Here is a 20535-nt window from a genome sequence, read left to right as displayed (position 1 = left end):
GTCCAATCAAACACGACGCAGTCGACTTGCAGGACATCGAACCGAGGCTGCTGTGACCATGTCCCAACGGGTGCCGCTCCTCAAGGCCAAGCCTACGAGGAAACCAATCCGCGGGCTGCTGGTTGCTCCCAAGGTCAAGACGTCGACGTCTCAACCAACAACCCCTGCGAATGCTGCCGCTGCTACGCCAAACGAGGCCCAAGAAACGCCGTCCCGTCCAGCCGTCGAAGCCGCCGCAACCACGCCCAAGAATGGTAAAGGTCGAGCAACCGGGACGGCTGCACCGCCACGAAATGATTCCCCTGTTCGACAGGAGAATCTGCATGCTGCATCACCATCCACTCCACATGAGCGCGCGACAACACGTCGAAGCGGCAAAGCAGCTTCGCCAAACCCACCAGCCATCGCTGCCAGCCCGAAACGCATCGACTCGAAGCCAGCTCCGATTTGCATCACAGTTCCAGCCAACTCCCCAGCGCCTCGCATCATTGCTCCTCCTCGAGGCATCATTGCTCCAGGCGGGTCGTTTGGGTTGCCTCCACCGCCGAAACCAATGCAAATCTCGACACCGTCACCGTCCCGGCCTTCGCCCAAGGTACTCGTGTACCTTGCCAAGCATTGTATGTCATGTGTTGGTTGGTCTAGGGCGTCCCTATAGCTTCTCGCATTGCCCCTCCATCAAGCCACAAACCTACCACCACCGCCTCCCCGCCGACCAAGGCATCCACCTCGTTGGCTTCGTTGACATCTTTCTCATATGTTTCACACTTAGCCCACAACTGGTGGCATTGCGGCCACTCAAGATGAACGAAGTCCTCGTGCGAACAGGACCACCAACAAGAAAGCTGGCAACAACGACGACGACGACGACGACGATTCAGACGATGTACGACATTATATCCTATTGGAATTCGTTGTTTCATGGAGGACATGTAGGCGCCGATGCTTCCAAAATCTCGGAGAACTGCCGCCAAGAGGCTGCTTGGCCTCCCGCCGCGATCCAAGGTTGACCACACATCAGCACCATTTTCGATCGTTACCTGTGGACGTAGGTTGCCAGAGGAATCCCCCGTTCTCGCAAACCTGCCAAGCGCTACCTTCATGAAGACCATCATGTACGTTATATATTCCGATATGTGACGATGTGAATGCTATTCTTGTAGATTCCAGTCAAGACACAGTTCCTTGCGTACGCGGCCGCCCCGCATGCCGTAAGACGCGATATATAACGTCATGATGGCACCACGTTATCGCATAGGAGACACGGATGGTCAAGCGCAAAACGTCCGCCAGTCGCCGCGACCTGTCGCCGCCGTCGCGCGAGTCGGAACCCGAAATTGCGTCCATGACCATGGGCGAATTGGCGCTGTCCGTGCCATTCGGCCGCCGTCGTGTAGACGAGGAGGAAGCCGCCCACTCGAATGACGACGAGGATGAAGACAACATGTCCAGAGTCGACGTATGACGTTATCGTTTTATGTATGTCACACACATTGCCCTTAGGCCGCGGCTCGTCGAAAACAGGACGTGGCGTCCCGTGGTGCTGCCACGTAAGCTACTAGTCGTGTCTATTGTGTTATATTTCACCAAACAACCCAACATGTAGCGGACGTCCGCAAGTGGAGATCGTGAATGGCCAGATTGTCTTGTCCACCAAGAGTCTTACCGTGCACGAAGACGAACTCATGCAAGAAGACGACGAAACTGATGGCCACGAGCCCCATCCCCGCCTCGGACGAGCAGCAGGTAGGAGGTACTTAGTGAAGGCTGGTCCGGATCCCGAGTCCTCCGGTAGGGTACTTGTCTGGGCGGTCGTCGAGCCGCCGCTGGAATTACATTGAGACGAAGCAGTTCTTTTACTGTTTGAGCCACATTGGCACGGACTTTACGCTCATGGAAACTCTGTTTCCGAACCGGACGCGCGCGGAACTCAAGCTCAAATTCAAGTCCGAGGAAAAGAGGCACCGCGCCCTCGTGGAAGTGGCGCTCGAAGGGGCCAAGAGGCCATTAGGTATGATGCCACATACACGCAAGAGGTATTTGATGTATGGATGGGATGGGTGGTAGATGCCGATGTCGCGGAGCTGGCGGCGGACAACCTCAAGCAACTGCAGGCCAAGAAGCACGATCCCGATGAGGACGACATGGGCGGGGATGACGACCAACCAAATGCCGCCACCGGAGAAGACGCGGAAGAACAAGTCGGCGAGTTCATGTTGATATAATACCGCCGTAAAGAAGTCTCCATGGAAACCACATCAACTGCCATTCGAGAGAGGGGAGGGGATGTTTGTTGAAGGACAAGTACAAAGGCATACAGTCTATGATGACGACGAGGGAGTGTCGGGTGATGATTGAGGCGGCGGCACCACTTCCGAGCGAAAGTACTGGGCGGACGGTCGGTTTTCTTCGGCAACGTTCATGGCATCTAAAATTCGTTGTTGCTGCTTTTGTGTGGCAGCTTTGGCGCTTCGGCAGACAATCCTGGACAAGAAAGTGACTTGGTGGGTCAGAATGGAGGAAGTCGACGTACCACGAGACTCCAGCGACGCCCACGAACGAGTACAAGGCAAAGTCGCATGCGGTTTGAACCTTCCTTGTCACTCGGAAGCGATGGAGGCCAATGCCAACCCCTGTGGAGATGCCCCACAGCAGCGCCGATCGAAAGCATGGCTCCGTCGTGATGTCGGTCATGGTGCCAAATGTAACTTGACTGCACCATAGAACGAGACTCTGAATTCTACCAATCATAAGCATGGATTAAATTTTGCAAAACCTATATTTATACAGTATCACGTGCGAATATTTAGTTGGAATAGGAAGACCATGTGTATGACTTTTGAAAGGTTATTGACTTCAAAGGCATTTTGGTTGCAGAAGATCACGGTTCTGATGCAGCAACTGGCAGCGCGCGGACGGGTCGAGCTGTTGCGTCCATGGCGGCAAGCAATGGCATTCCGTATGCACAGCGGAGGAAGTCACGACCATACTCACGATCACAGCCATGACCACGATCACAGCCATGACCACGACCATAGCCATGACCACGACCATAGTCATGACCACGACCATAGACATGACCACGATCACAGCCATGACCACAGCCACAGCCACGAGGACGACGAGAACTTGCCGATTGGACCCGTTTCGCCTTTCAAAGTGAAGGTGCACAGCTCCAAGAAGACCCACTCTGGTCTACAACTGCAAGTTCTTGGGCTGTACAAACAAAGTCTCGCCATCGCGAAAGACAAGGAGCGCAACGGCGTCGCTGACAGCGTCGAGTTTGTTCGCCGCAAGTTTCGCGAAGACGCTGCCTCGGTGGGCCGAATGGACTTTCAAAAGATCGAGTATTTGATCCGCAAAGGCGAACGTCAATTGAAGCAGTACCGTCAAGTGAAAGGGGCGTCGTTTGCATTCGCCAAGCCGCAATCATCTCCTTAATACACGTCAGTGTACGTTCGATCAATGTCTAGGTGGCGGCTCTCTGCCGAAACGTTAGCTATGTGAACGCCATGCATGTACTGTATCGCACAACGCGGATCCATGAAGGTTGCATCGTTTTGAATGGAACAGTAGTTTGCCAGCATCGATAGACATGATCAAGTGAATAAACAAACCAATCGCGCTGTACGATGGAAGTTAACTGTAAGTAGCTGCGGGGGTGGTTTGAAGCCGAGGCTATTCCTCAATTGCACACCATTGACGCGACGGAGGAGATTGCTGTACAAATTGCTCCATCATACTACGTAGTATATTATTATACTTCGAAGTATAATAATATACTACGTTTTAACGTTAAACTGGTACATACTTCGAGGTAGTAACTTTTAAAAAAGTTGCTTTCGAATTCGACAGAATTGACATAAATTGACCAGTTTTGTTTTGACCAATCGAATGCCTCCACCACATTCACAGCATCGCTGCTTTATCAAGCACTCGACTTGCCATGTCGTGCTCGGCGCTGTATCCGCAGGCTAGGAAGCTCGTGTTTGAGCTGAAAACGCAACTGAACTACTTGGAGTCGTCGCCGTCCAATTCGGATGGAACCGGCGGCAGTACGGAGAGCCAGGCGCGAGAGAATGCAGCGGGCCTCAAATCTCTGGTGGACCAGTTGGATTCCCTCGTGTACAACGAAAACCCGAGCAATCGCGAAATCTGGGCCAAGAAGGTGCACCAGATCCGCGAAGAATACATGCTGCTCAACACGACGCTTGAGCAGCGCTGCATCCAGTTTAGCCGATCGCAGATCGAGTTCCAAGAGCGGGACAAGCTCATGTCGCGGCAGCGGCACCAGAACGGCAACGACATCCACTACCTCTCTCAAGAGCACGACTCCCTCCATCGCTCGTCGCGAATGATTAACGAACTCAACGATCTCGGCGCCGCCACCATGTCCAATCTCAGTACGTCCCCCCTCCCCCATCGTCCATCATCCTTGTACGCTAATGTTGCCTGTAGACGACCAGCGAAGTCGACTCAAGGGGGTGCATCGCAAGGTGTTGGACGTCGCGAGCCACCTCGGATTGTCTGGCTCGTTGCTGCGCGTAATCGAGCGGCGGGAAACTGCCGACAAGTGGATCGTGTATGGTGGCATCTTCGTCGTCCTCGGATTCATGTACATTTGCGTGGCATATTTGCGAGGTTAAAGTATGTTCAGAATATACTTTCGCCCCATCCACCTAAGGTGTGTGGACCACTTGAATGTACCGCCGCAAACACTACACTTTGTAGACCTGGAACCCCTTCAAAGGAAACACTCTCGATTCACTTAGGCCAGCCACACGTCATCTAATTCCATCGCTCCATCGCTCCGTTGTGTGCTATGGACGTGTCGTTCGCTCGTAACCCTCACGTGCGCATGACAAACGGATGCTGGAGGGCGTCTGTGACACTGAGTCGCTTGGCGGGGTCGATCACAAAGATCTTGTCGAGCAAATCCTTTAGCTCCATCAACAGCTTCTTGTCGTCCGAGTGCGATTTGGCCGCCATCAACGCCGCCGCGAGGTCCTTTGTGCCGTGGATCGTGTTGAGAGTGCGCACGACGGGCGTGCCTACATTTACACCACAACCATGATGCTTCCTCGATACAAGAACACACACTCACGTACCTGTGACACGGTCGATCTCGCGGCTGCAAAAGCGCAGCCCGTCGTCGAAATGGGGCTCCATGAGGAACTTTTCCTGGTACACTTGTCGGTGGCGGCGCATCAACTTGGTCGGAAAGCGTCCTTTGAGCTCCATAAACATCTTGAGCATTTCGTTGTTCGTTTGGCCCGGGAACAGGACTTTGCCTGTAAACATCTCGTACAAACAGCACCCCAAGCTCCACATGTCGACTGGAAAGTCGTACGGGAGCCCCAAAATGACCTCGGGGGCGCGGTAGTACCGACTCACGAGGTACGGCGTCGGGTCGTTCACTTCACCGGCGCCCGTCTTGAACGCCGACCCAAAGTCGCACAGCTTGACCATCGATTGCTTGTCATCGAGGAGCATGTTGTCGGGCTTGATGTCTATAATATCATGGGTTTGGATTAGTATATATATATATATAGTATCATTGTGTTTCTTTTTATAAAGCAAAAGGGTCGACACAACACAATGGACATTTTAGCCAATCAGAAACGTCCAATTAACACGTGTAATAGTGTGATTCCAAATAGTGTGATTCCAAGCTTCATGGAATCCAACCATGAGTATTAATAGTAGTACGGCACATCAATCCGATCGATTCATTGGGTTGGACAATCCATCACACACTCGAACGTTAGAATGACAAATGCACCCAACTATTACTAGTAGTAGTAGTAGTAGTAGTAGGTAGTAGTAGTAGGTAGTAGTACGTAGGTACCTGCGTGCACAATGTTTGACGTTTGCAAATGGTCTAGGGCGAGCATGAGTTGACGGCAAAAGACTTTGACGCCGCCGAGGGCGAGTCCGTCCCGGCCGCCAAACTTCTTCATCGCTTCCCGGACATTCATCTGCATTGGCTCAAACACCATCGCAGCATGGGAGCGGTACTCGAAGGAGTTGAGGAGTCGCACAATGTACTTGGAACGTCTGGGGCCAGTCTGGAGCTCGGTCAGCAGACGCACTTCCAACTGTGCCGCGTCGCGCATCGTGTCGTTGTTGCGGATCAACTTGACGGCCACGGTCGTGTCGCCGTCGCCCTTGAGGCATTTGCACAGCAGCACGTTCGAAAATACCCCCTTGCCCACCTACACAACGTTCCAAGCTTGTCACCTCGACGGTATGTATATATATATATAAACACAGAAGAATCGACAGAAGTATGTAGCCAATCAGATTGCAGGAAATCTTGATTAACATCAAATTAGTGTCGTGATTTCACTTCATCACCAATGGACATGTGTTTACATACAAAATTCAGTATATAGAATGGATCAATAGATTTGGCAAAGCAGCAGCACACAACGCCCACGGTGAACGCACAATACATATATATATATATTAACAAGAGAGTATGATCATACCACATACCGTGCCCATGACGCGGTAGTCCCCGTTCAAGACTTCGCCCACGTTGGCCTTGTAGTAGCCTTCGCTGTCGTCGTGGTTCCCGTGGCGTTCGAGCGCCAGTACTGCCGGACGCAGCGACACCTTGTCCGGTTGCTTTTCCGGCGATAGGACTCCTACCTTCACATCGTCGTCCAGCGCAAACATGTCAAACTCCAAGGCAGCGTGGTCTGCTGATGCCTTAAGGGGGTTGTCAGGATCAACAACCACGGAGGAGGCCGCCGCCGCCGTCACTGCAGCAGCTGGCGGCGTGGACGTCGGGGTCGCTCGAGCGTCGTGGTCATCTTGGTCGTCCTCGCTACGGCTGGCCAGCAACGACTCGGACAACGCCGCCGTCGGTTCTGGATCGTCAGCCGGCTCCGCGGTGGACGAAGATGGCTTGGGTTTGGCCGACTTGCGCAGTTCCAGCCCCCCGCTCGCGGCGGCGTCGTCCTCGTGCAGGGGGACAGCCGGCGCGGCACTTGGTTTGTCTGCTGCTGCTATTGCTGGTCCAATTGTTGTGGCCGCCAGCGACTTGGCTGCGGCCAACGCCTTCAAGATGTCCAATTTCATAGACCCGACGTCGATGGTCGCAGCAACAGGGGGCGTCATTGAGGTCGGGGTCGCTGTGGGGGCTTTCACAGGCGAGGACGGACGTGGAGCCGCTTGTGGTGGCGGGGGAGAGGGCTTTGTAGCTGCCGCCACGACCGGTGGAGATGGCGGGGCTGGTTTCGGGAGTTGAGGAGGCGGTGGCGGCGGCGGTGGTTTCAAGGATGCGAGCGGTGGCGGCGGTGGAGGTTTGGCCGTGCTCCCAGCCGGACGTGGTGGAGGCGGGGGCTTGGCGGTTGCTCCCTGCTGGGGAGGACGTGGAGGAGGAGGGGGTTTGGACGAGAGCTGGGGCGACGACGTGGCTGCGCTAACACCTTTGGCAGCAGACGGTCGATGATGGCCTCCCAGCACAATAGACAGCGACCCCGGCTTGCTAAGGGACTTATTAGTTGCTGTAGGGACAACGTTATCAATGCGGAATATGTCCGAGATCGTGCCTTTCACGCTTTCCTTACTCGCCGCTGGTGTGCCTGCTCCATTGGTGGTTGTGGTCGTCGAGGAAGTGGTCGGCTTGGGTGCCGCAGACGGCACGACCGATGGCGCACCCACCAGCACATCGTCGTCGAACGATCGTGCGCCCTTCTTGTCGGAGAATCGCGACGACTTCTTTGGTTTCACAGTCGACGGTTGTGAAGATACCACTTCTACCGCCGTCGACACTTCGTTGACTACCGCTAGCTTAGATGCGTCAGAGGTTCCCTCGATGGGCTCAATAGCGACTACGTCAGACGTCTTCTTGACCTTGTCGGTATCTCGACTTGAACGGGACGCAGTGCTGCGATGTTTGTTGCCTTCTCGGGACCGCGATCGGCTGCTTCGACTGTGTTTCCGCTTCTTCGAGTCCCGACGACGGTGATCGTCGTCACGTCGATGACGTCTCTCTCTCGACGAGCTTCGATCCCGACGCCCCCGAGGATGTCGATCCGGGGAACGACCAGAGCGACGCGAACTTGCCTTGCCTTCCACCATCTTCGCTCTTGTGGTGGAGGGGCGTGACTGCGGATTGGACAAAACGATCAACTTAGAGGTGTGTCATTGGTCTAAACATTCTTTTACATTTTCCGGATAAACAGATTTTTCGAAACGTCCGGATAAATCACGTAACGCTTAGATTTTTGTCGTGGTGTCCCCACAGAGGCGGCGGTTGCTTCAAATGGAGCATGACGGCGCGACGTCCATTCTAGACGAACATCCCTACGTGGCATTGGGTTCGGCTGGAAGTGAACCTCGCCGTCGTAGCTATGCTGCAGCATCCCGTCGTCGGTCGTTGATAGAGACGCCGTTTTTCGAAGTGGACGAAGCCGCCGAGCTTATTCTCAAGGCGAACGCGCCGCCTAAGACTGTCGACGGCACCATCCGCGGTAACGTTACATATGTCCACATCAATGCGTTTCTGCATTATAACTACTTTCGTCGTTGCAGAGATGATGCTCAACATCCGCGGGTCCAAGTACCGGCACGATCAATTTGCCAAGATCCAAGGCCAGACTGGTATGAGTCCGTCCACACTGCGCTTCTCCCGCGACTACGAACTCGGGTATCGCATGTACATTCAACGAGCCGCTGTGCCTCGCACACGCGTGTGCTTTGCGCTCGGGTTCATCGCGACGCTCTTGTACTTTCTCTGGGATGTCCAGCGCATCTCGTACACATCCGTAACGTACTTTCTTGCGTTTGGGGTGGCCGTGCCTTCGTTTGGCGTGGGCTTCTTGCTCACGTATGTGCGGCAGCTGTCCATGTACACGGAGACATTGTCCTTTGTGGTACACGACCAACCCCCTTTCCGTTTCTTCTCATCTTGCTCTCTCAACTCATCCTTCCTCACACGGATTTCCTTTTTTGCTCATATATATGGCGGTGGCAGGTGTTTTCCAGTGTGGCGGGGGTGCTGATTGCCCTGAAACCCCTCCACGCCCAGCGCGGTCCCGTGATTCCTCTTCTCATATTGATCATTCCACTCTTTGGCGTCACTCGCATGAGGTACGACTCGTTCCCACGCACGACAGACTGAGTCCATGTTGGCGTAGATTTCTCTACAGCACCATGTTGGGATGGAGCATCTTCTTCACGTACATGACGGTGCAACTGGTGGCGAGGCCTTTTCTCGGTCCAGCGTACGACACTCGGTCCGACGTGTTTTACCAGAGCATCAACTACGGCATTGCGCTCATATCGGGGATGGTGTCACATTACCGCCAGGTACTCACCAAAGTACTACGTAGTAGTAGTACTAGTGACCATGACGGCAACTATGTATGTAGGAGCTCCTCCGGCGACGGAACTATGCGCTCAAGCTGCCGTTTCACGGCGTGACCGACGCCGACTGCTCCGCGGCGCTGCAAAAGGACAAGTTCGCCAAGAAGCACCTCGTGCACCGGTGGTCCATGGAGTTCCGGCACGCCCAAGTTGAGGACTGCTTCATCCGGCACTGGTACCTCATCGACCCGTTTCCGTTTGAAAACCCCAACGCCGCCGTGCTCCATCAAGGATCCTTCCGCGTCATCCGGTTCACGGTCATGACCGTGCTCCTCAATCAACTCTTCCTCGCGGTCCAGGTATCCTTCCAATCTATACTAGTTCCACCATCGACTGGTACTTCGGAACGTTCCACAACATTGCACGACGTTAGGGCTATAGTTGGGGGGTATTTGTGCCTTGTGAACATGTACTACTTTATGGATATATAGTTATGCACGCCGTTACTACTTCTACTACTACTACTACGATGTTCCAGTATAAACTAACTAACTTGAATCCGCCTTGTGAACATGTACTTTATGGATATATAGTTAATGCACGCCGTTACTACTTCTACTACTACTACTACGATGTTCCAGTATAAACTAACTAAATTGAATCCCCACGGGGGGGAACACATATTAGGACTATCGGTTGCTGCACAGGTTCCCCAACCATCTCGCTGAAATCGGGTACGGACTGCGCTTTGGTGTCGTGGACGTCGCGTACGTCAGTGCCGCGGCGTTTATGTACGTTGTGGGTCGCCGCTACTACAAGCTGTGGCTGGCGTCTGCGCGAGAAGGCGACGCCGCACTTGTGCATGAGAACGAAAGCACCAACGACAACAGCGACGATGGGTCGTCCTCAAAATCCAGCAAACACACCACGAGAAGGAGTGGCGACGTCAGCGTCAGCACCTCACGGCCTTCGTCGTCATCGTGGTGTCCTGACTGGACGACGAGCAGTAGCAGAAACCCGTACAGTCTTGTGGGGGAAGGCGACGATGACGACGAAGACGTCGAAGGGTCGACGTGGAGGACGTCGCCGCGGCGGTGGCGGGTCATGGCGATGTTGTTCCGCTCCGATGCGACCACGACCGAGACTAACCGATCGCAAACGAGCGACGTGCTGAGCGCCCAGCTGTACGCCGTGGTGGTGGTGGCTTTGCACGCAACGTGCATGGCTGCGATGCTGTTTGTGGTCGGCACGTCGCCGGCGTCCCTGGCGCTGTCGGACATTTACCTCATGGGGTTCCTAAACGCCACCGTGTTTGCCCATCGGTCGGGGTTTCGCGTGCGACACAAATATGCTGTGGCCATCACGTCGTTGATTGGCATCGCGACCATCTGCACCGCGGCAACGGTACGTTGTCACATTTTTTATGCTGTGCAAAGTGCAGTTGGTTGTACGACCGTGGTCACACATAAAGGCAAAGTCAAGTTGACAGAGATGGATTTCAGTGTTAGCAATGATATATGATATGTACATAGCTGCTTCGACCAGCCGCCGACCCGTACTTGTGGCTCCGGTATGCCACGTACATAGCCGTGGTGCTGGTCCTGGGGGGGATGATTTCTAGGGAAGAGGAGGGCCTGCGACGGACGTTTTTTATCGTCAAGTCCATTCGATCCCTCGAGTTTGAAGAGTGGTTTCACCGCGTGTCGAGGGTGCAAGGTCGAAGGATCGTACATACAGTATTATGCTCATAATAAATGTGTGACGCCGTTTGTAGACTGGATCCGCATGCGCCTCCATCAAAAGTGTGTGGCCATCCACGACAAGCCCCCCCCCCCCATCGCAAAGGAGGAGGAGGCGACCAAGAAGAAGACGAAGAAGAAGGGGAAGGACCAAAAAGTGCTTGTCAACACGGGGGCGTACTTGGCCCAAGCGTCCAAGATGGGTGTGTTCGGCGAGTTGGTTCACGTTCTGCTGGTGGTCATCGACGTGTTAATGAAAATCGAGTAAAGGCATCGAGTAGTATGTGATTTGTATGGTGGTTTATAACGCACGTTGGGACGTGAGACTGTGCTGAAAAGTCGTCGCTACTACGTCTCCCACAGTTGATTGACTCCAGGCACCCATTGGACAGACGCGATGTTGAGACTTGGTCCTATCCCGACCTCACTAACGTTACTCTAACAGTTAACGGTGAGCTCCATCTGTACAAGCTCGATGCAGGGAATACTCGTGGGATGAAGGGATGGACATAACATTAGGTATAGCGTTTATTGACTGATCGGGTAGTTCTGTAGCTGCTGCCGAGCTCGTACCTGCCGCCCGTGTCGAGCACCCGTTGCAACAAGCATGGTACTTACCTGTGTCCGCCCTGAGAGCGACCTTTCCACCATCTAAATCAGAACCAAATTACGAGAATGCTTGCCGCCCACCTTCCAGTCACGGCCATACACAAACGCTTCGTCGGGGTACGACGCCCACGTCGCACGTCATGGATCGCGCCAGGAAGTGCAGGACTGCAGCGTGATTATTTCCCATCGTCGGTCGTGGTGACTTTCCACTGGACGTACGCCGCCCCATTCAGCTCCGAATCCTTGACATGCCAAAACGTAGAATCCGAGTCAGCTGCACCAGGAATGCACGCACTGCATCGTCCGAGGAAGTTCCCAATGCCGATTTACAGACAAGGATGCCGGTCACGTGTACAAAGTCAGAATCTGGATAAGCCCTGCCGGGGACGCATCTGTTGTATCGGCCGAGGATCTATCCAGAGCCGGAACGGACAGAGATGACTGTTCCATCTTGAAATGAGCGCGGGTGTTTAAGTGGGGGCAAGTCTCGTAGTCGTTGGGACGAAACGTGGTATTCATGTAGGGAGGGCTTGGCGTTGAGGGCAAGATGTAGGGGTGGTGGTGGTGTTGGACGGAATGTATAGAGGGGTGAAGATTGTAGTTGAAGGAGGCAATGAGTCGGACTTGCAAATGGGACGGATGCGACCCCCCGTCGCCGACACAATTGCCAAACTCGCTATGGCCATCGTACTCTGGACATTCATGACGAAAAATATGCCGGAAAATCTGACAAAGAATGATGCTTTGTCGATGACAACCGTGTTCTTATTGTATGTCGCTTGATTCCTACAACCGTTCCTTTCACAGCTGGTGTGCTCGCGATGCCAACTGACAAATCTGGTGATTGTACACGGGTCCGTTATTATAATCTGTCGATCCGTTCCATTCTCTTTGCCATGGAATGTGCATCCGTGCTTTAGCTATTATTGGTGTAATCAGAGGAGGCTATAGCCACCAGTACCGAGGACGGACAAAAGAGACGACTGAGCGCGACGTGTAACCGGTGCTACTTCGCGACGCTTTGGAAAGGACTTTGCAATCGTGTGATTCGAGCAAAGTGATTATTGTCGCTGTGTTGCGATGCATGCACACAACGTCGTACATATATATGCTCAACTACCACTGGCAGCAATCGCAGAAGTACAATCAATTCCTTCGAAGAACCTAGAAGGCCTTGTCGTCTTGGTCATGTGGAGCAAGAAAGGGTCTCATGCCGCCCAAATATGCCGGCGCGAAAACCAAGTTACAGTAGGTCGGCGGCGTGGGCTGCCTCGACAATTGTCCTCCTTGGTCAGATTCGTACTGTACAGTAGTACTTCCTGTATATATACTCATTTTCACTCAGCATTGCACATGTTTCGCTGGGTATTCCTGACACGCCCAGATTTATAGGCTCAATCTGAATACAAACCACGAGTACGTTTGTAGTTACAGTGCGTGGTCTGCGACGCTATGTACCAGTAGCGGTTGCTGGCAGTCGGAAGGGTTCATTACTTGAAGTATTCAAGGTTAATCCAACATAAACAGCCATGATATCCTACAATCGCAAGTCGTGTCGTCGTCGAACCATATTTCACTGCAATGGATTGTGCATGCCATGTGTTTGGGCCGCCCTGTAGTTCAGGTCGGGTCTATAGTGTACCGCAGAGCCAAGTGCGCACAGTCAATCAATGCACATTCCTTACTTGCATTCTTCTCGATATCAAGAAGCCATGGCCCAGCATTATATCCTCGGCTGCCGAAGGAGTGGCAGCCTATCGACGAAGTTCCAGTGCGTAATAACCGCATTTCATCGATAGTGGGACGTACAATAATAATTGATCCTTGGGGCATACCAGTACTAGAATAGTGTACTAGTATAAGTATTGTACCATGGATCCATTTCAATTGTGGTACGAGCTTTCCTACGGGAACTGTACCATAGGAACATGCATGATTGAAATTCGCTCTCATTTTCACTACCTTTGCACAACCGCGACGGCCAATGTTGTGCAAAAGGCTGGCACGCCTTGAAATAACATGCCACGTTACATCCCTGGGTACAGTTCCGCTGATTGGGTGACCAGGCTCAACATTCTTGAACGACGTCAGATGGGAATCCCTGGTTCGTGTTCCCGACTGAGGTTCTAGGGGCCACGCAACAACAGGTTTGGACCCCCAGAGCCATTCCTCATTTGCCTACCTCCTACCAACATGGTCCGCATTACCTCGATCGCCGCCTTCGCCGCGTCCGCGTCCGCCACGGTCTCCCTTCGCACCCTCCGCGACTTGGAAACGTCTTCCACCGTGAAAGTGTTGGTCACGTACCGCAAGGGTTCCGGCCTCGCCAAGCTCAACATCGAGTCTCTGTCCCGCGAAGAACGCTCCCAATCTGTGTTGAACACGTTGACCGCCGAGAACTTTGCCATCACGGCGTCGGCTGTCGAGCTCGCGAAATCCGCCGGTGTCGAGTACACGCAATACTGGATCGACTCTGTTGTCGCCATCGAGGGTGCCACCAAGGAGCTCGTGGCGCAGCTCGCCGCCCTCCCTAACGTCGAAAGCGTCGCGTCCGTGGAAGTGTACCAAATTCCTGCGGTCCAAGACGAGACCCGCACCGTCATCGCTGCCAACTCCACCAACGAATGGGGGGTGGAGATTATCAAGGCCCCTGCGACGTGGATCCTCGGCAACAAGGGCAAGGGCATCGTCGTGGCCAACATCGACACGGGTGTACGCGGCACCCACGAAGCGCTGGCTGCCAACTTCCGCTCGGCCAACGGCTGGTACGAGCCTGCCACGAACTCGTCGGCCCCTAACGATCGGCACGGACATGGCACCCACACTATCGGCACCATCGCCGGAAACAACGGCATCGGTGTAGCCCCCGAAGCCAAGTGGATCGCGTGCGTCGGGTGCCCCGCCGGCTCGTGCCCCCAAACCGACTTGCTCACGTGTGCCCAGTACATTGTGTGCCCCACTGACACCAATGGCCAAAACCCCGACTGCAAGCTCACCCCCCACGTCGTCAACAACTCGTGGGGCTCCACCCAAAACGGCAACACCTGGTACGAAGCTGCCATCCTCGCGTGGCGCAAGGCGGGTATCATCCCAGTCTTCTCCAACGGGAACGCTGGCCCCAACTGCGGCACCGTCGGCTCCCCCGGTGATTCACCGTCTGTCATTGCCGTGGGTGCCACCGACGCAACTGACCTCTTGGCCAGCTTTAGCTCCAAGGGCCCGGAACCCCTCCAGAAGCGCTTCAAGCCGGATGTGTCTGCCCCCGGCAAGTCCGTCCGCTCGGCTGGCTCGGCCTCCGACACTGCCTACGCCACCTTCTCGGGGACCTCCATGGCTGCCCCTCACACCGCCGGCGCGGTGGCGTTGATCTTGGGCGCCAAGCCGGGTTCCACTTACGAAACCGTGTACAAGTTGATCACGGACACCGTCGACACGGCCTCGTTGAAGCCATCCGGCGCCAACTGCGGCGGTGTCAGTGATGCCACTTACCCCAACAACGACTTCGGTTACGGTCGTATCAACGTGTTCAAGGCGACTTCGTCGGGCCCGGCCCCTTCGTCCCCTGCCCCCACCACCACCAAGCCCGCTTGCTAAATCTAGAGATTTCACTCGTGTACGTATCCTTGACAGCGTTGTTAAGAATGCCATGTCCGTGTTAAATGAATGAAATTGTCTTTTCATGTACATGTCTCTCCATGTCGTTGCAGCGAGGACATTGCCAGTGAGCTTTCTGTAATAAGCTATTCCACCACATTCACTTTGCCGTCATTGGTAAGGCCGGTGAAATATAAATGCACACTGTAACCCTCGACAATTGATAGTACACTTGGAACACTTGCAATCAATACATGAAATGTTACCGATTTGAACGATGTTCTCGGAGATTTGATGGCATCCCCCGGTTGCAGGTGTTGGCCGAGATTGCAAATTTGACTTTGACCTGGGAATAACTCAAAGTCAAAGTAAGCACTGCTGTACAGTACATACTATACTTAAATGTTGCGAACCTGGAATTCCCTGCACCGTGCCGCTGATTTGGTAACGTTGTTCAATTGTGCGACGCCCACTTTTGCCTTGTCGTATGAACGAACAACATCAATCTCCGTATAATTTAGCCAGGACAGGATTCACACAATATTAGAGAGGTTTTGCAAGTGTTCGTGTGTTCCACTGGTTCCACTGATCTGCTGAAGCATGTTGAACAGATCGAAACACTTCCTCACGGGGGCCAAAAATGACCAAAACACTCCATCGTGCCAGACGTGTGTTCGACTTTTGGAGTGCGATCGCCGAATGCGGTAGTTAGGTTTGCATGGAGGCCGTCGCGGACCAACGAGTTGTATAGGACGGAGACCTGTCAAACTTTATGTAGAACACGAACGCGTCCTCTTAAATCTGATTGCCAATTCCAGTCTGCACCGTGATACCTGCATATGATTGGCGGTTCTTGGCCAATCAAGAACTGCACCACCCGCCACTCAAACCTGACGTGTCAAGTTTGGTTGGAGGGTCGTCTTGCTAGGCATGGAGACACCTCAGCGCCGCTGCGTCTTCAACGACAAAGCAGATGTCATGCTTGTTCTTCCAATTACATTGGACAAGAATTGCGCACAAAGCAGCCCGTGAACGCCCAAACGTCTGCGTCATGGTGTGGAAACGAGTTGGAAACGCCAAACGGCCGAGCAAAATACACATCGCTTCGTCGCGGGAAGCACGGTAGCGTTGAGCAGTAATCACCACAACCGAGAGACCAAGCAGGTAGTCCAACTTCTTGATTCCCATGACGTCGAAGCGAAAGTCCAGCAGCGCGTTGGCGTCGGACACAGCATTGAGGTTGTATCGGATGTCTGGGATAACTGGTCGCTCAACGCACACAGAACGAAGAAACGTCGTTGACGTGTCGTTGTTTTGACAAAGGGGGCAAGCAAGGACAACGCCCACTGCGCTGGACAAATTGATTTTCCCCCGTGGATGAATATCCGAATAATATTTACTTATACAGATATTTGTGAGCAGAACGCCAACGCATTCGTGCAAGACAATGCAACTCTGACACCCACTATTAATAATGTTAGATATTCCGTTCGAACTGCCTCGAACACAAAAAGCATGGTTCGGAGCAGAACGCCACCACGAGCGGACACTTACAAAACCTCTCTAATAGTGTGGTTTGGCAAGTATTGCGGGAATAGGGAAGATCGGTTGACAGCTGCAGACAACACGTACTGTAGAGGTAAGGTACTGTAATGTAGTTGACGTACATACTGTACTGTATTCTCGACGGACAAGTTGCAATGAATTGTTACACGCGCCGAGCGTACTAACCCCTGCTAAAGATTGTTGTTGCCTGCAATAAATTGTAGACCCCTATTGTGCTTTCGAGTGAAATTTCGTGTTGTGTCCTCGTTGGAATTTAAATCGATTTGATTGGCTACTTCAGAAGACCTCAAAATTATTAGCCAATCAAAACCTTCTCAATGAAATTGAACCAATCAGATCGATTGTGGATCCGTTTGGTCGGAAGTGGGTCAGATCTTGATGGCAGTGGGCAACTTGCTGCAACGGTCCACGTGCGGCATCCACGGCACCATCTTGAAGCACATTGAAGTGAAGGACGTGCCCAGTACCAGCGACGACCACCAAGACAAGGCCGTGGACGACATCGAGTTGCTCCAGAACGGGCGCAAGGCCATGGCGCGATTCGATTGCACCCCCTCCCCAAATTTGTATCAAATCGACAATATTATGAAGTGGACAATTTACACCAAAAAAATCGGTCACAATATATCAAATGCTCGTTGTCGCTGTTTCCTTATAGGAACTTCATAATAAACGGATGCTTCATGTTATCGAGGCTATCACGTTGTCGTATTCGTGGAACAACCTTGCCTCAGAGCAGCCACGATGAAAAGTGGAGTGATTTGACCTTCGGCCTTTCACGGGTGGCCATGGACGCGCCTACATTCTCAGGCTCAGGCTGCCCTGATCCCCCCATGTCACACATGCGGCCGGATCCGATACTGTACCCAATCGAAATAGAGCAACATCCATCCAGGGTTTCGTTGATGTTTTTGACGAAACGCTTTACAGGCGTGTCGAAAACTTCGTATCGGCCACGGACAAGAATATGCCAAGAGGAGGTCCGTCCAACTGTTGTTGACCGTTGGTGGGCTATTCAATCATTCTGCATTTGACTTGGCCCTACCCACATGGTCCGCATTGCCTCGCTCGCTGCTGCTTTCACGGCCACCGCCGCCGCCACGATCTCCCACCGCACGCTCCGCGAGTTGGAAATCGCCGATGAAACCGAGATCATGGTTCGGTTCGTGTCCCCCAACAGCCTCGCCAAGCTCGACACCGAGTCGCTGCCCCGTGAAGACCGCGCCCTGGCCGTGTTCAGCACTCTATCTGCGGACTCTGCCATCGCGACGGCGGCGGGCGTCGAGCTGGCGAAAGCGGCGGGTGTCGAGTACACCGCGTACTGGATCGATACCCTCTTGTACATCAAAGGCGCCAAGAAGGACCTCGTCGATCAGTTGAGCGGGTTGCCGTCGGTGGAGAGCATCGGCCCCGTGGAAGTATACGACTTGCCCGTGATCAAAGAAGATGGCCCCCACGTTGCCGTCACCAACTCCACTGTGGAGTGGGGCGTGACGATCATTGGCGCCCCCACCGCGTGGGCTCGTGGAAACAAGGGGAAGGGCATCGTCGTGGCTTCCATCGACACGGGTGTCCGACTCACCCACGAAACGTTGCAAGCCAACTTCCGCTCGGCCAACGGCTGGTACGAACCCTCCACCAAGTCCAAGCTCCCCAACGATCGCCACGGACACGGCACCCACGTCACCGGCACCATCGCCGGCCTCAACGGCATCGGTGTAGCTCCCGAAGCCAAGTGGATTGCGTGCGCCGGGTGCCCCGCCGGCTCGTGCCCCCAAACCGACTTGTTGGCGTGCGCCCAGTACATCACATGCCCCACCGACACGGACGGGAACAACCCCGACTGCAAGCTCGCCCCCCACGTCGTCAACAACTCGTGGGGGTCCCGCCGCAACGGCGACACCTGGTACGAAGCGTCGATTCAAGCGTGGCGCAAGGCGGGTATCATCCCCGTCTTTTCCAACGGCAACGCCGGCCCCGGCTGTGGCACCGTGGGCGTTCCCGGTGAATCTGCATCTGTGATCGGCGTAGGGGCCACCGACTCGGCCGACCTCTTGGCCAGCTTCAGTTCCAAGGGACCGGTACCCAACCGAACTCTCATCAAGCCCGACGTGTCGGCCCCCGGTCGCCTCGTCCGCTCGGCTGGTTCGGCCTCCGACACCGCCTATGCGACTTTCTCGGGAACCTCCATGGCATCCCCCCACGTGGCAGGCGCTGTGGCGTTGATCTTGAACGCTAACCCTGGAGCGTCGTACGACACTGTGTACAAGTTGCTGGCGACTACAGCTGACACGGCCTCGTTGAAGCCTTCCGGTGCCAACTGCGGTGGAGTGAGTGACTCGAAGTACCCCAACAACGACTTTGGTTACGGTCGTATTAACGCCAACAAGGCGTCGACCACCAAGCCCGCCTGTTAAATGTTCTATTGTGTTGGTAGTGAGTATACTGAATTACAGCGTAGTAATAATATACTATCTGTGCTGTATATACCCTTTGGTGCAATTTCGCTGTCACTTTAGGTCGTGCTGAAAAGTTCGAGGCGCATTGCTTTGCAAGTTTATCGAACTCACCGTCGTCGTCATCTGTATTGGCAATGAAAAAGTCAGAACACCCTCTTCTGATAGAGAACATCCCCACTGCCCTGTCAGTCAGGTAACAGCGTCTGCTAGCCGTGTAGGAGGTTTTTGTGCCTTCTAGAGGCTTTTCCTCAGAGTAGAAGTCAGCGCAGACATTTGGTCACGAAACATCATTGGATGTCGTGATCAATCATAGTTAGTTTTGATTGGCTGGTTCTTTCCAGTCAGAAGTAATTCACTTCCAGTTATTCCTTCTGCCTGCCAAGTGCCTGTTCCTGCCTACTGCCCTTCCAACTGGTTATGAGCCTTCCACCCGCTACCTCTCGCGCGGCCCTATCGTTCACGCAGCGCCTCCTCGGCGCCGAGAACTTCGACGAGTGGTTCTTTGAACTCCCTTCCGTCATCCTTGCCGGTGAGGATCACACCGAGATGGCGACTCACTGCGCGCAAGTCGAGACGGCCACGTCCATGAAGGGACTCCGTCGAGCCTACAAGGTGCTCCTCAATGACTGCAAGCGCATCCGGCAGCACCAAGCCGAAGCGGCAGCACTGCCTGCCGGCTCACCCCCTCTCCCACCACTCACGCTCGACGCCCACCCACCACTGGGTCCGGAGCTTACCGAGTGGCTCGAGGACAACCGCTCGACGGACGAAGCGATCGCGAAGTCCATCCGCAACCACGTGGATGAGTTGATCAAGCTGGAGAAGACGGCCATCGCGCGCTCATGCGCGCTGGTCTACGCCTCCTTGTCCCCCACGGTCCAGCGTGATGCCGCTGCCATGGCGCAGCGCGATGCCGCTGCCGGGATTCGCGACGAATGAGCGCATAGCATCATTTCATCGCTTCGGCGGAAATTTTCCAGCGACGAACAAAAACATGCAACGGCTATCTCCGTATACCAACGGTTACACACGTTCAAGTTCAAGCCTCACGTGTCGTTGGACGTCAACCTCCAAGCCTTCGACAAGATGCGAACGGCAGTGGAGAAGCTGGAAGGGCGACCCCTTAGTGATAGCCACTTAGCCTCGGCCCTCCTGGCGGCACTACCCGAGTGCATTGCTCCAGACCTGTTCGTATGGCGCGGCGCTCAGCCGAGCATCCCATACAAGAACATGCGCCAGTTGCTCGAGCT

The 20535-nt window shown here is 54.1% G+C and overlaps 10 protein-coding genes across 17 annotated transcripts; 6 read left to right on the top strand and 4 right to left on the bottom strand.

Moving 5' to 3' along the window:
- The first annotated feature begins 19 nt into the window (after positions 1-19).
- H257_05976 (hypothetical protein) lies at positions 20-2760 on the top strand. 4 transcript variants are annotated; one of them, XM_009831011.1, is made up of 11 exons: positions 20-595; positions 646-720; positions 773-886; positions 937-1005; positions 1053-1115; positions 1164-1211; positions 1259-1459; positions 1504-1550; positions 1607-1746; positions 1796-2011; positions 2068-2760. In XM_009831011.1, exons 1-11 carry the CDS (start codon positions 59-61, stop codon positions 2223-2225), a joined length of 1668 nt encoding a protein of 555 aa, XP_009829313.1. In that variant the 5' UTR covers positions 20-58; the 3' UTR covers positions 2226-2760. The 4 variants fall into 4 exon arrangements, with proteins under 4 accessions (XP_009829313.1, XP_009829315.1, XP_009829314.1 ...); XM_009831013.1 differs by having other exon boundaries at positions 59-595; positions 1796-2760; XM_009831012.1 differs by having other exon boundaries at positions 59-595; positions 1607-2011.
- Positions 2322-2694, bottom strand: H257_05977 (hypothetical protein; the record flags this gene model as incomplete). The annotated part of the gene is made up of 2 exons (XM_009831015.1): positions 2322-2484; positions 2534-2694. The coding sequence occupies 2 exons, from the start codon at positions 2692-2694 to the stop codon at positions 2322-2324; spliced, it is 324 nt and encodes a 107-aa protein (XP_009829317.1).
- Positions 2761-2799: 39 nt separating the features above from the next.
- On the top strand, positions 2800-3509 carry H257_05975 (hypothetical protein). The gene has a single exon (XM_009831010.1). It carries the CDS (start codon positions 2827-2829, stop codon positions 3439-3441), a length of 615 nt encoding a protein of 204 aa, XP_009829312.1. The 5' UTR covers positions 2800-2826; the 3' UTR covers positions 3442-3509.
- Positions 3510-3866: 357 nt separating this feature from the next.
- On the top strand, positions 3867-4754 carry H257_05974 (hypothetical protein). Its single transcript, XM_009831009.1, has 2 exons — positions 3867-4403; positions 4459-4754. The coding sequence occupies exons 1-2, from the start codon at positions 3947-3949 to the stop codon at positions 4644-4646; spliced, it is 645 nt and encodes a 214-aa protein (XP_009829311.1). The 5' UTR covers positions 3867-3946; the 3' UTR covers positions 4647-4754.
- Positions 4730-8136, bottom strand: H257_05973. Of its 2 annotated transcripts, XM_009831008.1 has the most exons (5): positions 7560-8136; positions 6499-7495; positions 5849-6215; positions 5109-5510; positions 4730-5051 (listed from the first exon to the last, which is right to left on the bottom strand). In XM_009831008.1, exons 2-5 carry the CDS (start codon positions 7123-7125, stop codon positions 4849-4851), a joined length of 1599 nt encoding a protein of 532 aa, XP_009829310.1. In that variant the 5' UTR covers positions 7126-7495; positions 7560-8136; the 3' UTR covers positions 4730-4848. The 2 variants fall into 2 exon arrangements, with proteins under 2 accessions (XP_009829310.1, XP_009829309.1); XM_009831007.1 differs by having other exon boundaries at positions 6499-8136.
- Positions 8137-8239: 103 nt separating this feature from the next.
- On the top strand, positions 8240-11339 carry H257_05972 (hypothetical protein). 4 transcript variants are annotated; one of them, XM_009831003.1, is made up of 8 exons: positions 8240-8483; positions 8545-8885; positions 8987-9102; positions 9150-9321; positions 9384-9677; positions 10006-10722; positions 10851-11034; positions 11093-11339. In XM_009831003.1, the coding sequence occupies exons 1-8, from the start codon at positions 8276-8278 to the stop codon at positions 11323-11325; spliced, it is 2265 nt and encodes a 754-aa protein (XP_009829305.1). In that variant the 5' UTR covers positions 8240-8275; the 3' UTR covers positions 11326-11339. The 4 variants fall into 4 exon arrangements, with proteins under 4 accessions (XP_009829305.1, XP_009829307.1, XP_009829306.1 ...); XM_009831005.1 differs by having other exon boundaries at positions 10851-11339; XM_009831004.1 differs by having other exon boundaries at positions 10006-11034.
- A 503-nt stretch (positions 11340-11842) lies between these two features.
- On the bottom strand, positions 11843-12116 carry H257_05971 (hypothetical protein; the record flags this gene model as incomplete). Its single annotated transcript, XM_009831002.1, has 2 exons — positions 11843-11960; positions 12022-12116. The coding sequence occupies 2 exons, from the start codon at positions 12114-12116 to the stop codon at positions 11843-11845; spliced, it is 213 nt and encodes a 70-aa protein (XP_009829304.1).
- A 1650-nt stretch (positions 12117-13766) lies between these two features.
- Positions 13767-15321, top strand: H257_05970 (hypothetical protein). The gene has a single exon (XM_009831001.1). It carries the CDS (start codon positions 13860-13862, stop codon positions 15258-15260), a length of 1401 nt encoding a protein of 466 aa, XP_009829303.1. The 5' UTR covers positions 13767-13859; the 3' UTR covers positions 15261-15321.
- Positions 15322-16184: 863 nt separating this feature from the next.
- Positions 16185-17359, bottom strand: H257_05969 (hypothetical protein; the record flags this gene model as incomplete). The annotated part of the gene is made up of 2 exons (XM_009831000.1): positions 16185-16611; positions 17220-17359. 2 exons carry the CDS (start codon positions 17357-17359, stop codon positions 16185-16187), a joined length of 567 nt encoding a protein of 188 aa, XP_009829302.1.
- A 417-nt stretch (positions 17360-17776) lies between these two features.
- On the top strand, positions 17777-19315 carry H257_05968 (hypothetical protein). The gene has a single exon (XM_009830999.1). The coding sequence runs from the start codon at positions 17876-17878 to the stop codon at positions 19241-19243; it is 1368 nt and encodes a 455-aa protein (XP_009829301.1). The 5' UTR covers positions 17777-17875; the 3' UTR covers positions 19244-19315.
- Positions 19316-20535: the final 1220 nt, after the last annotated feature.

The sequence above is a fragment of the Aphanomyces astaci genome (genome assembly GCF_000520075.1).
Source record: "Aphanomyces astaci strain APO3 unplaced genomic scaffold supercont1.11, whole genome shotgun sequence".
NCBI classification, from domain to species: domain Eukaryota; phylum Oomycota; class Saprolegniomycetes; order Saprolegniales; family Verrucalvaceae; genus Aphanomyces; species Aphanomyces astaci.
Note: the sequence above shows the minus strand (reverse complement) of the source record. Positions and strands in the feature narration are given on the sequence as shown.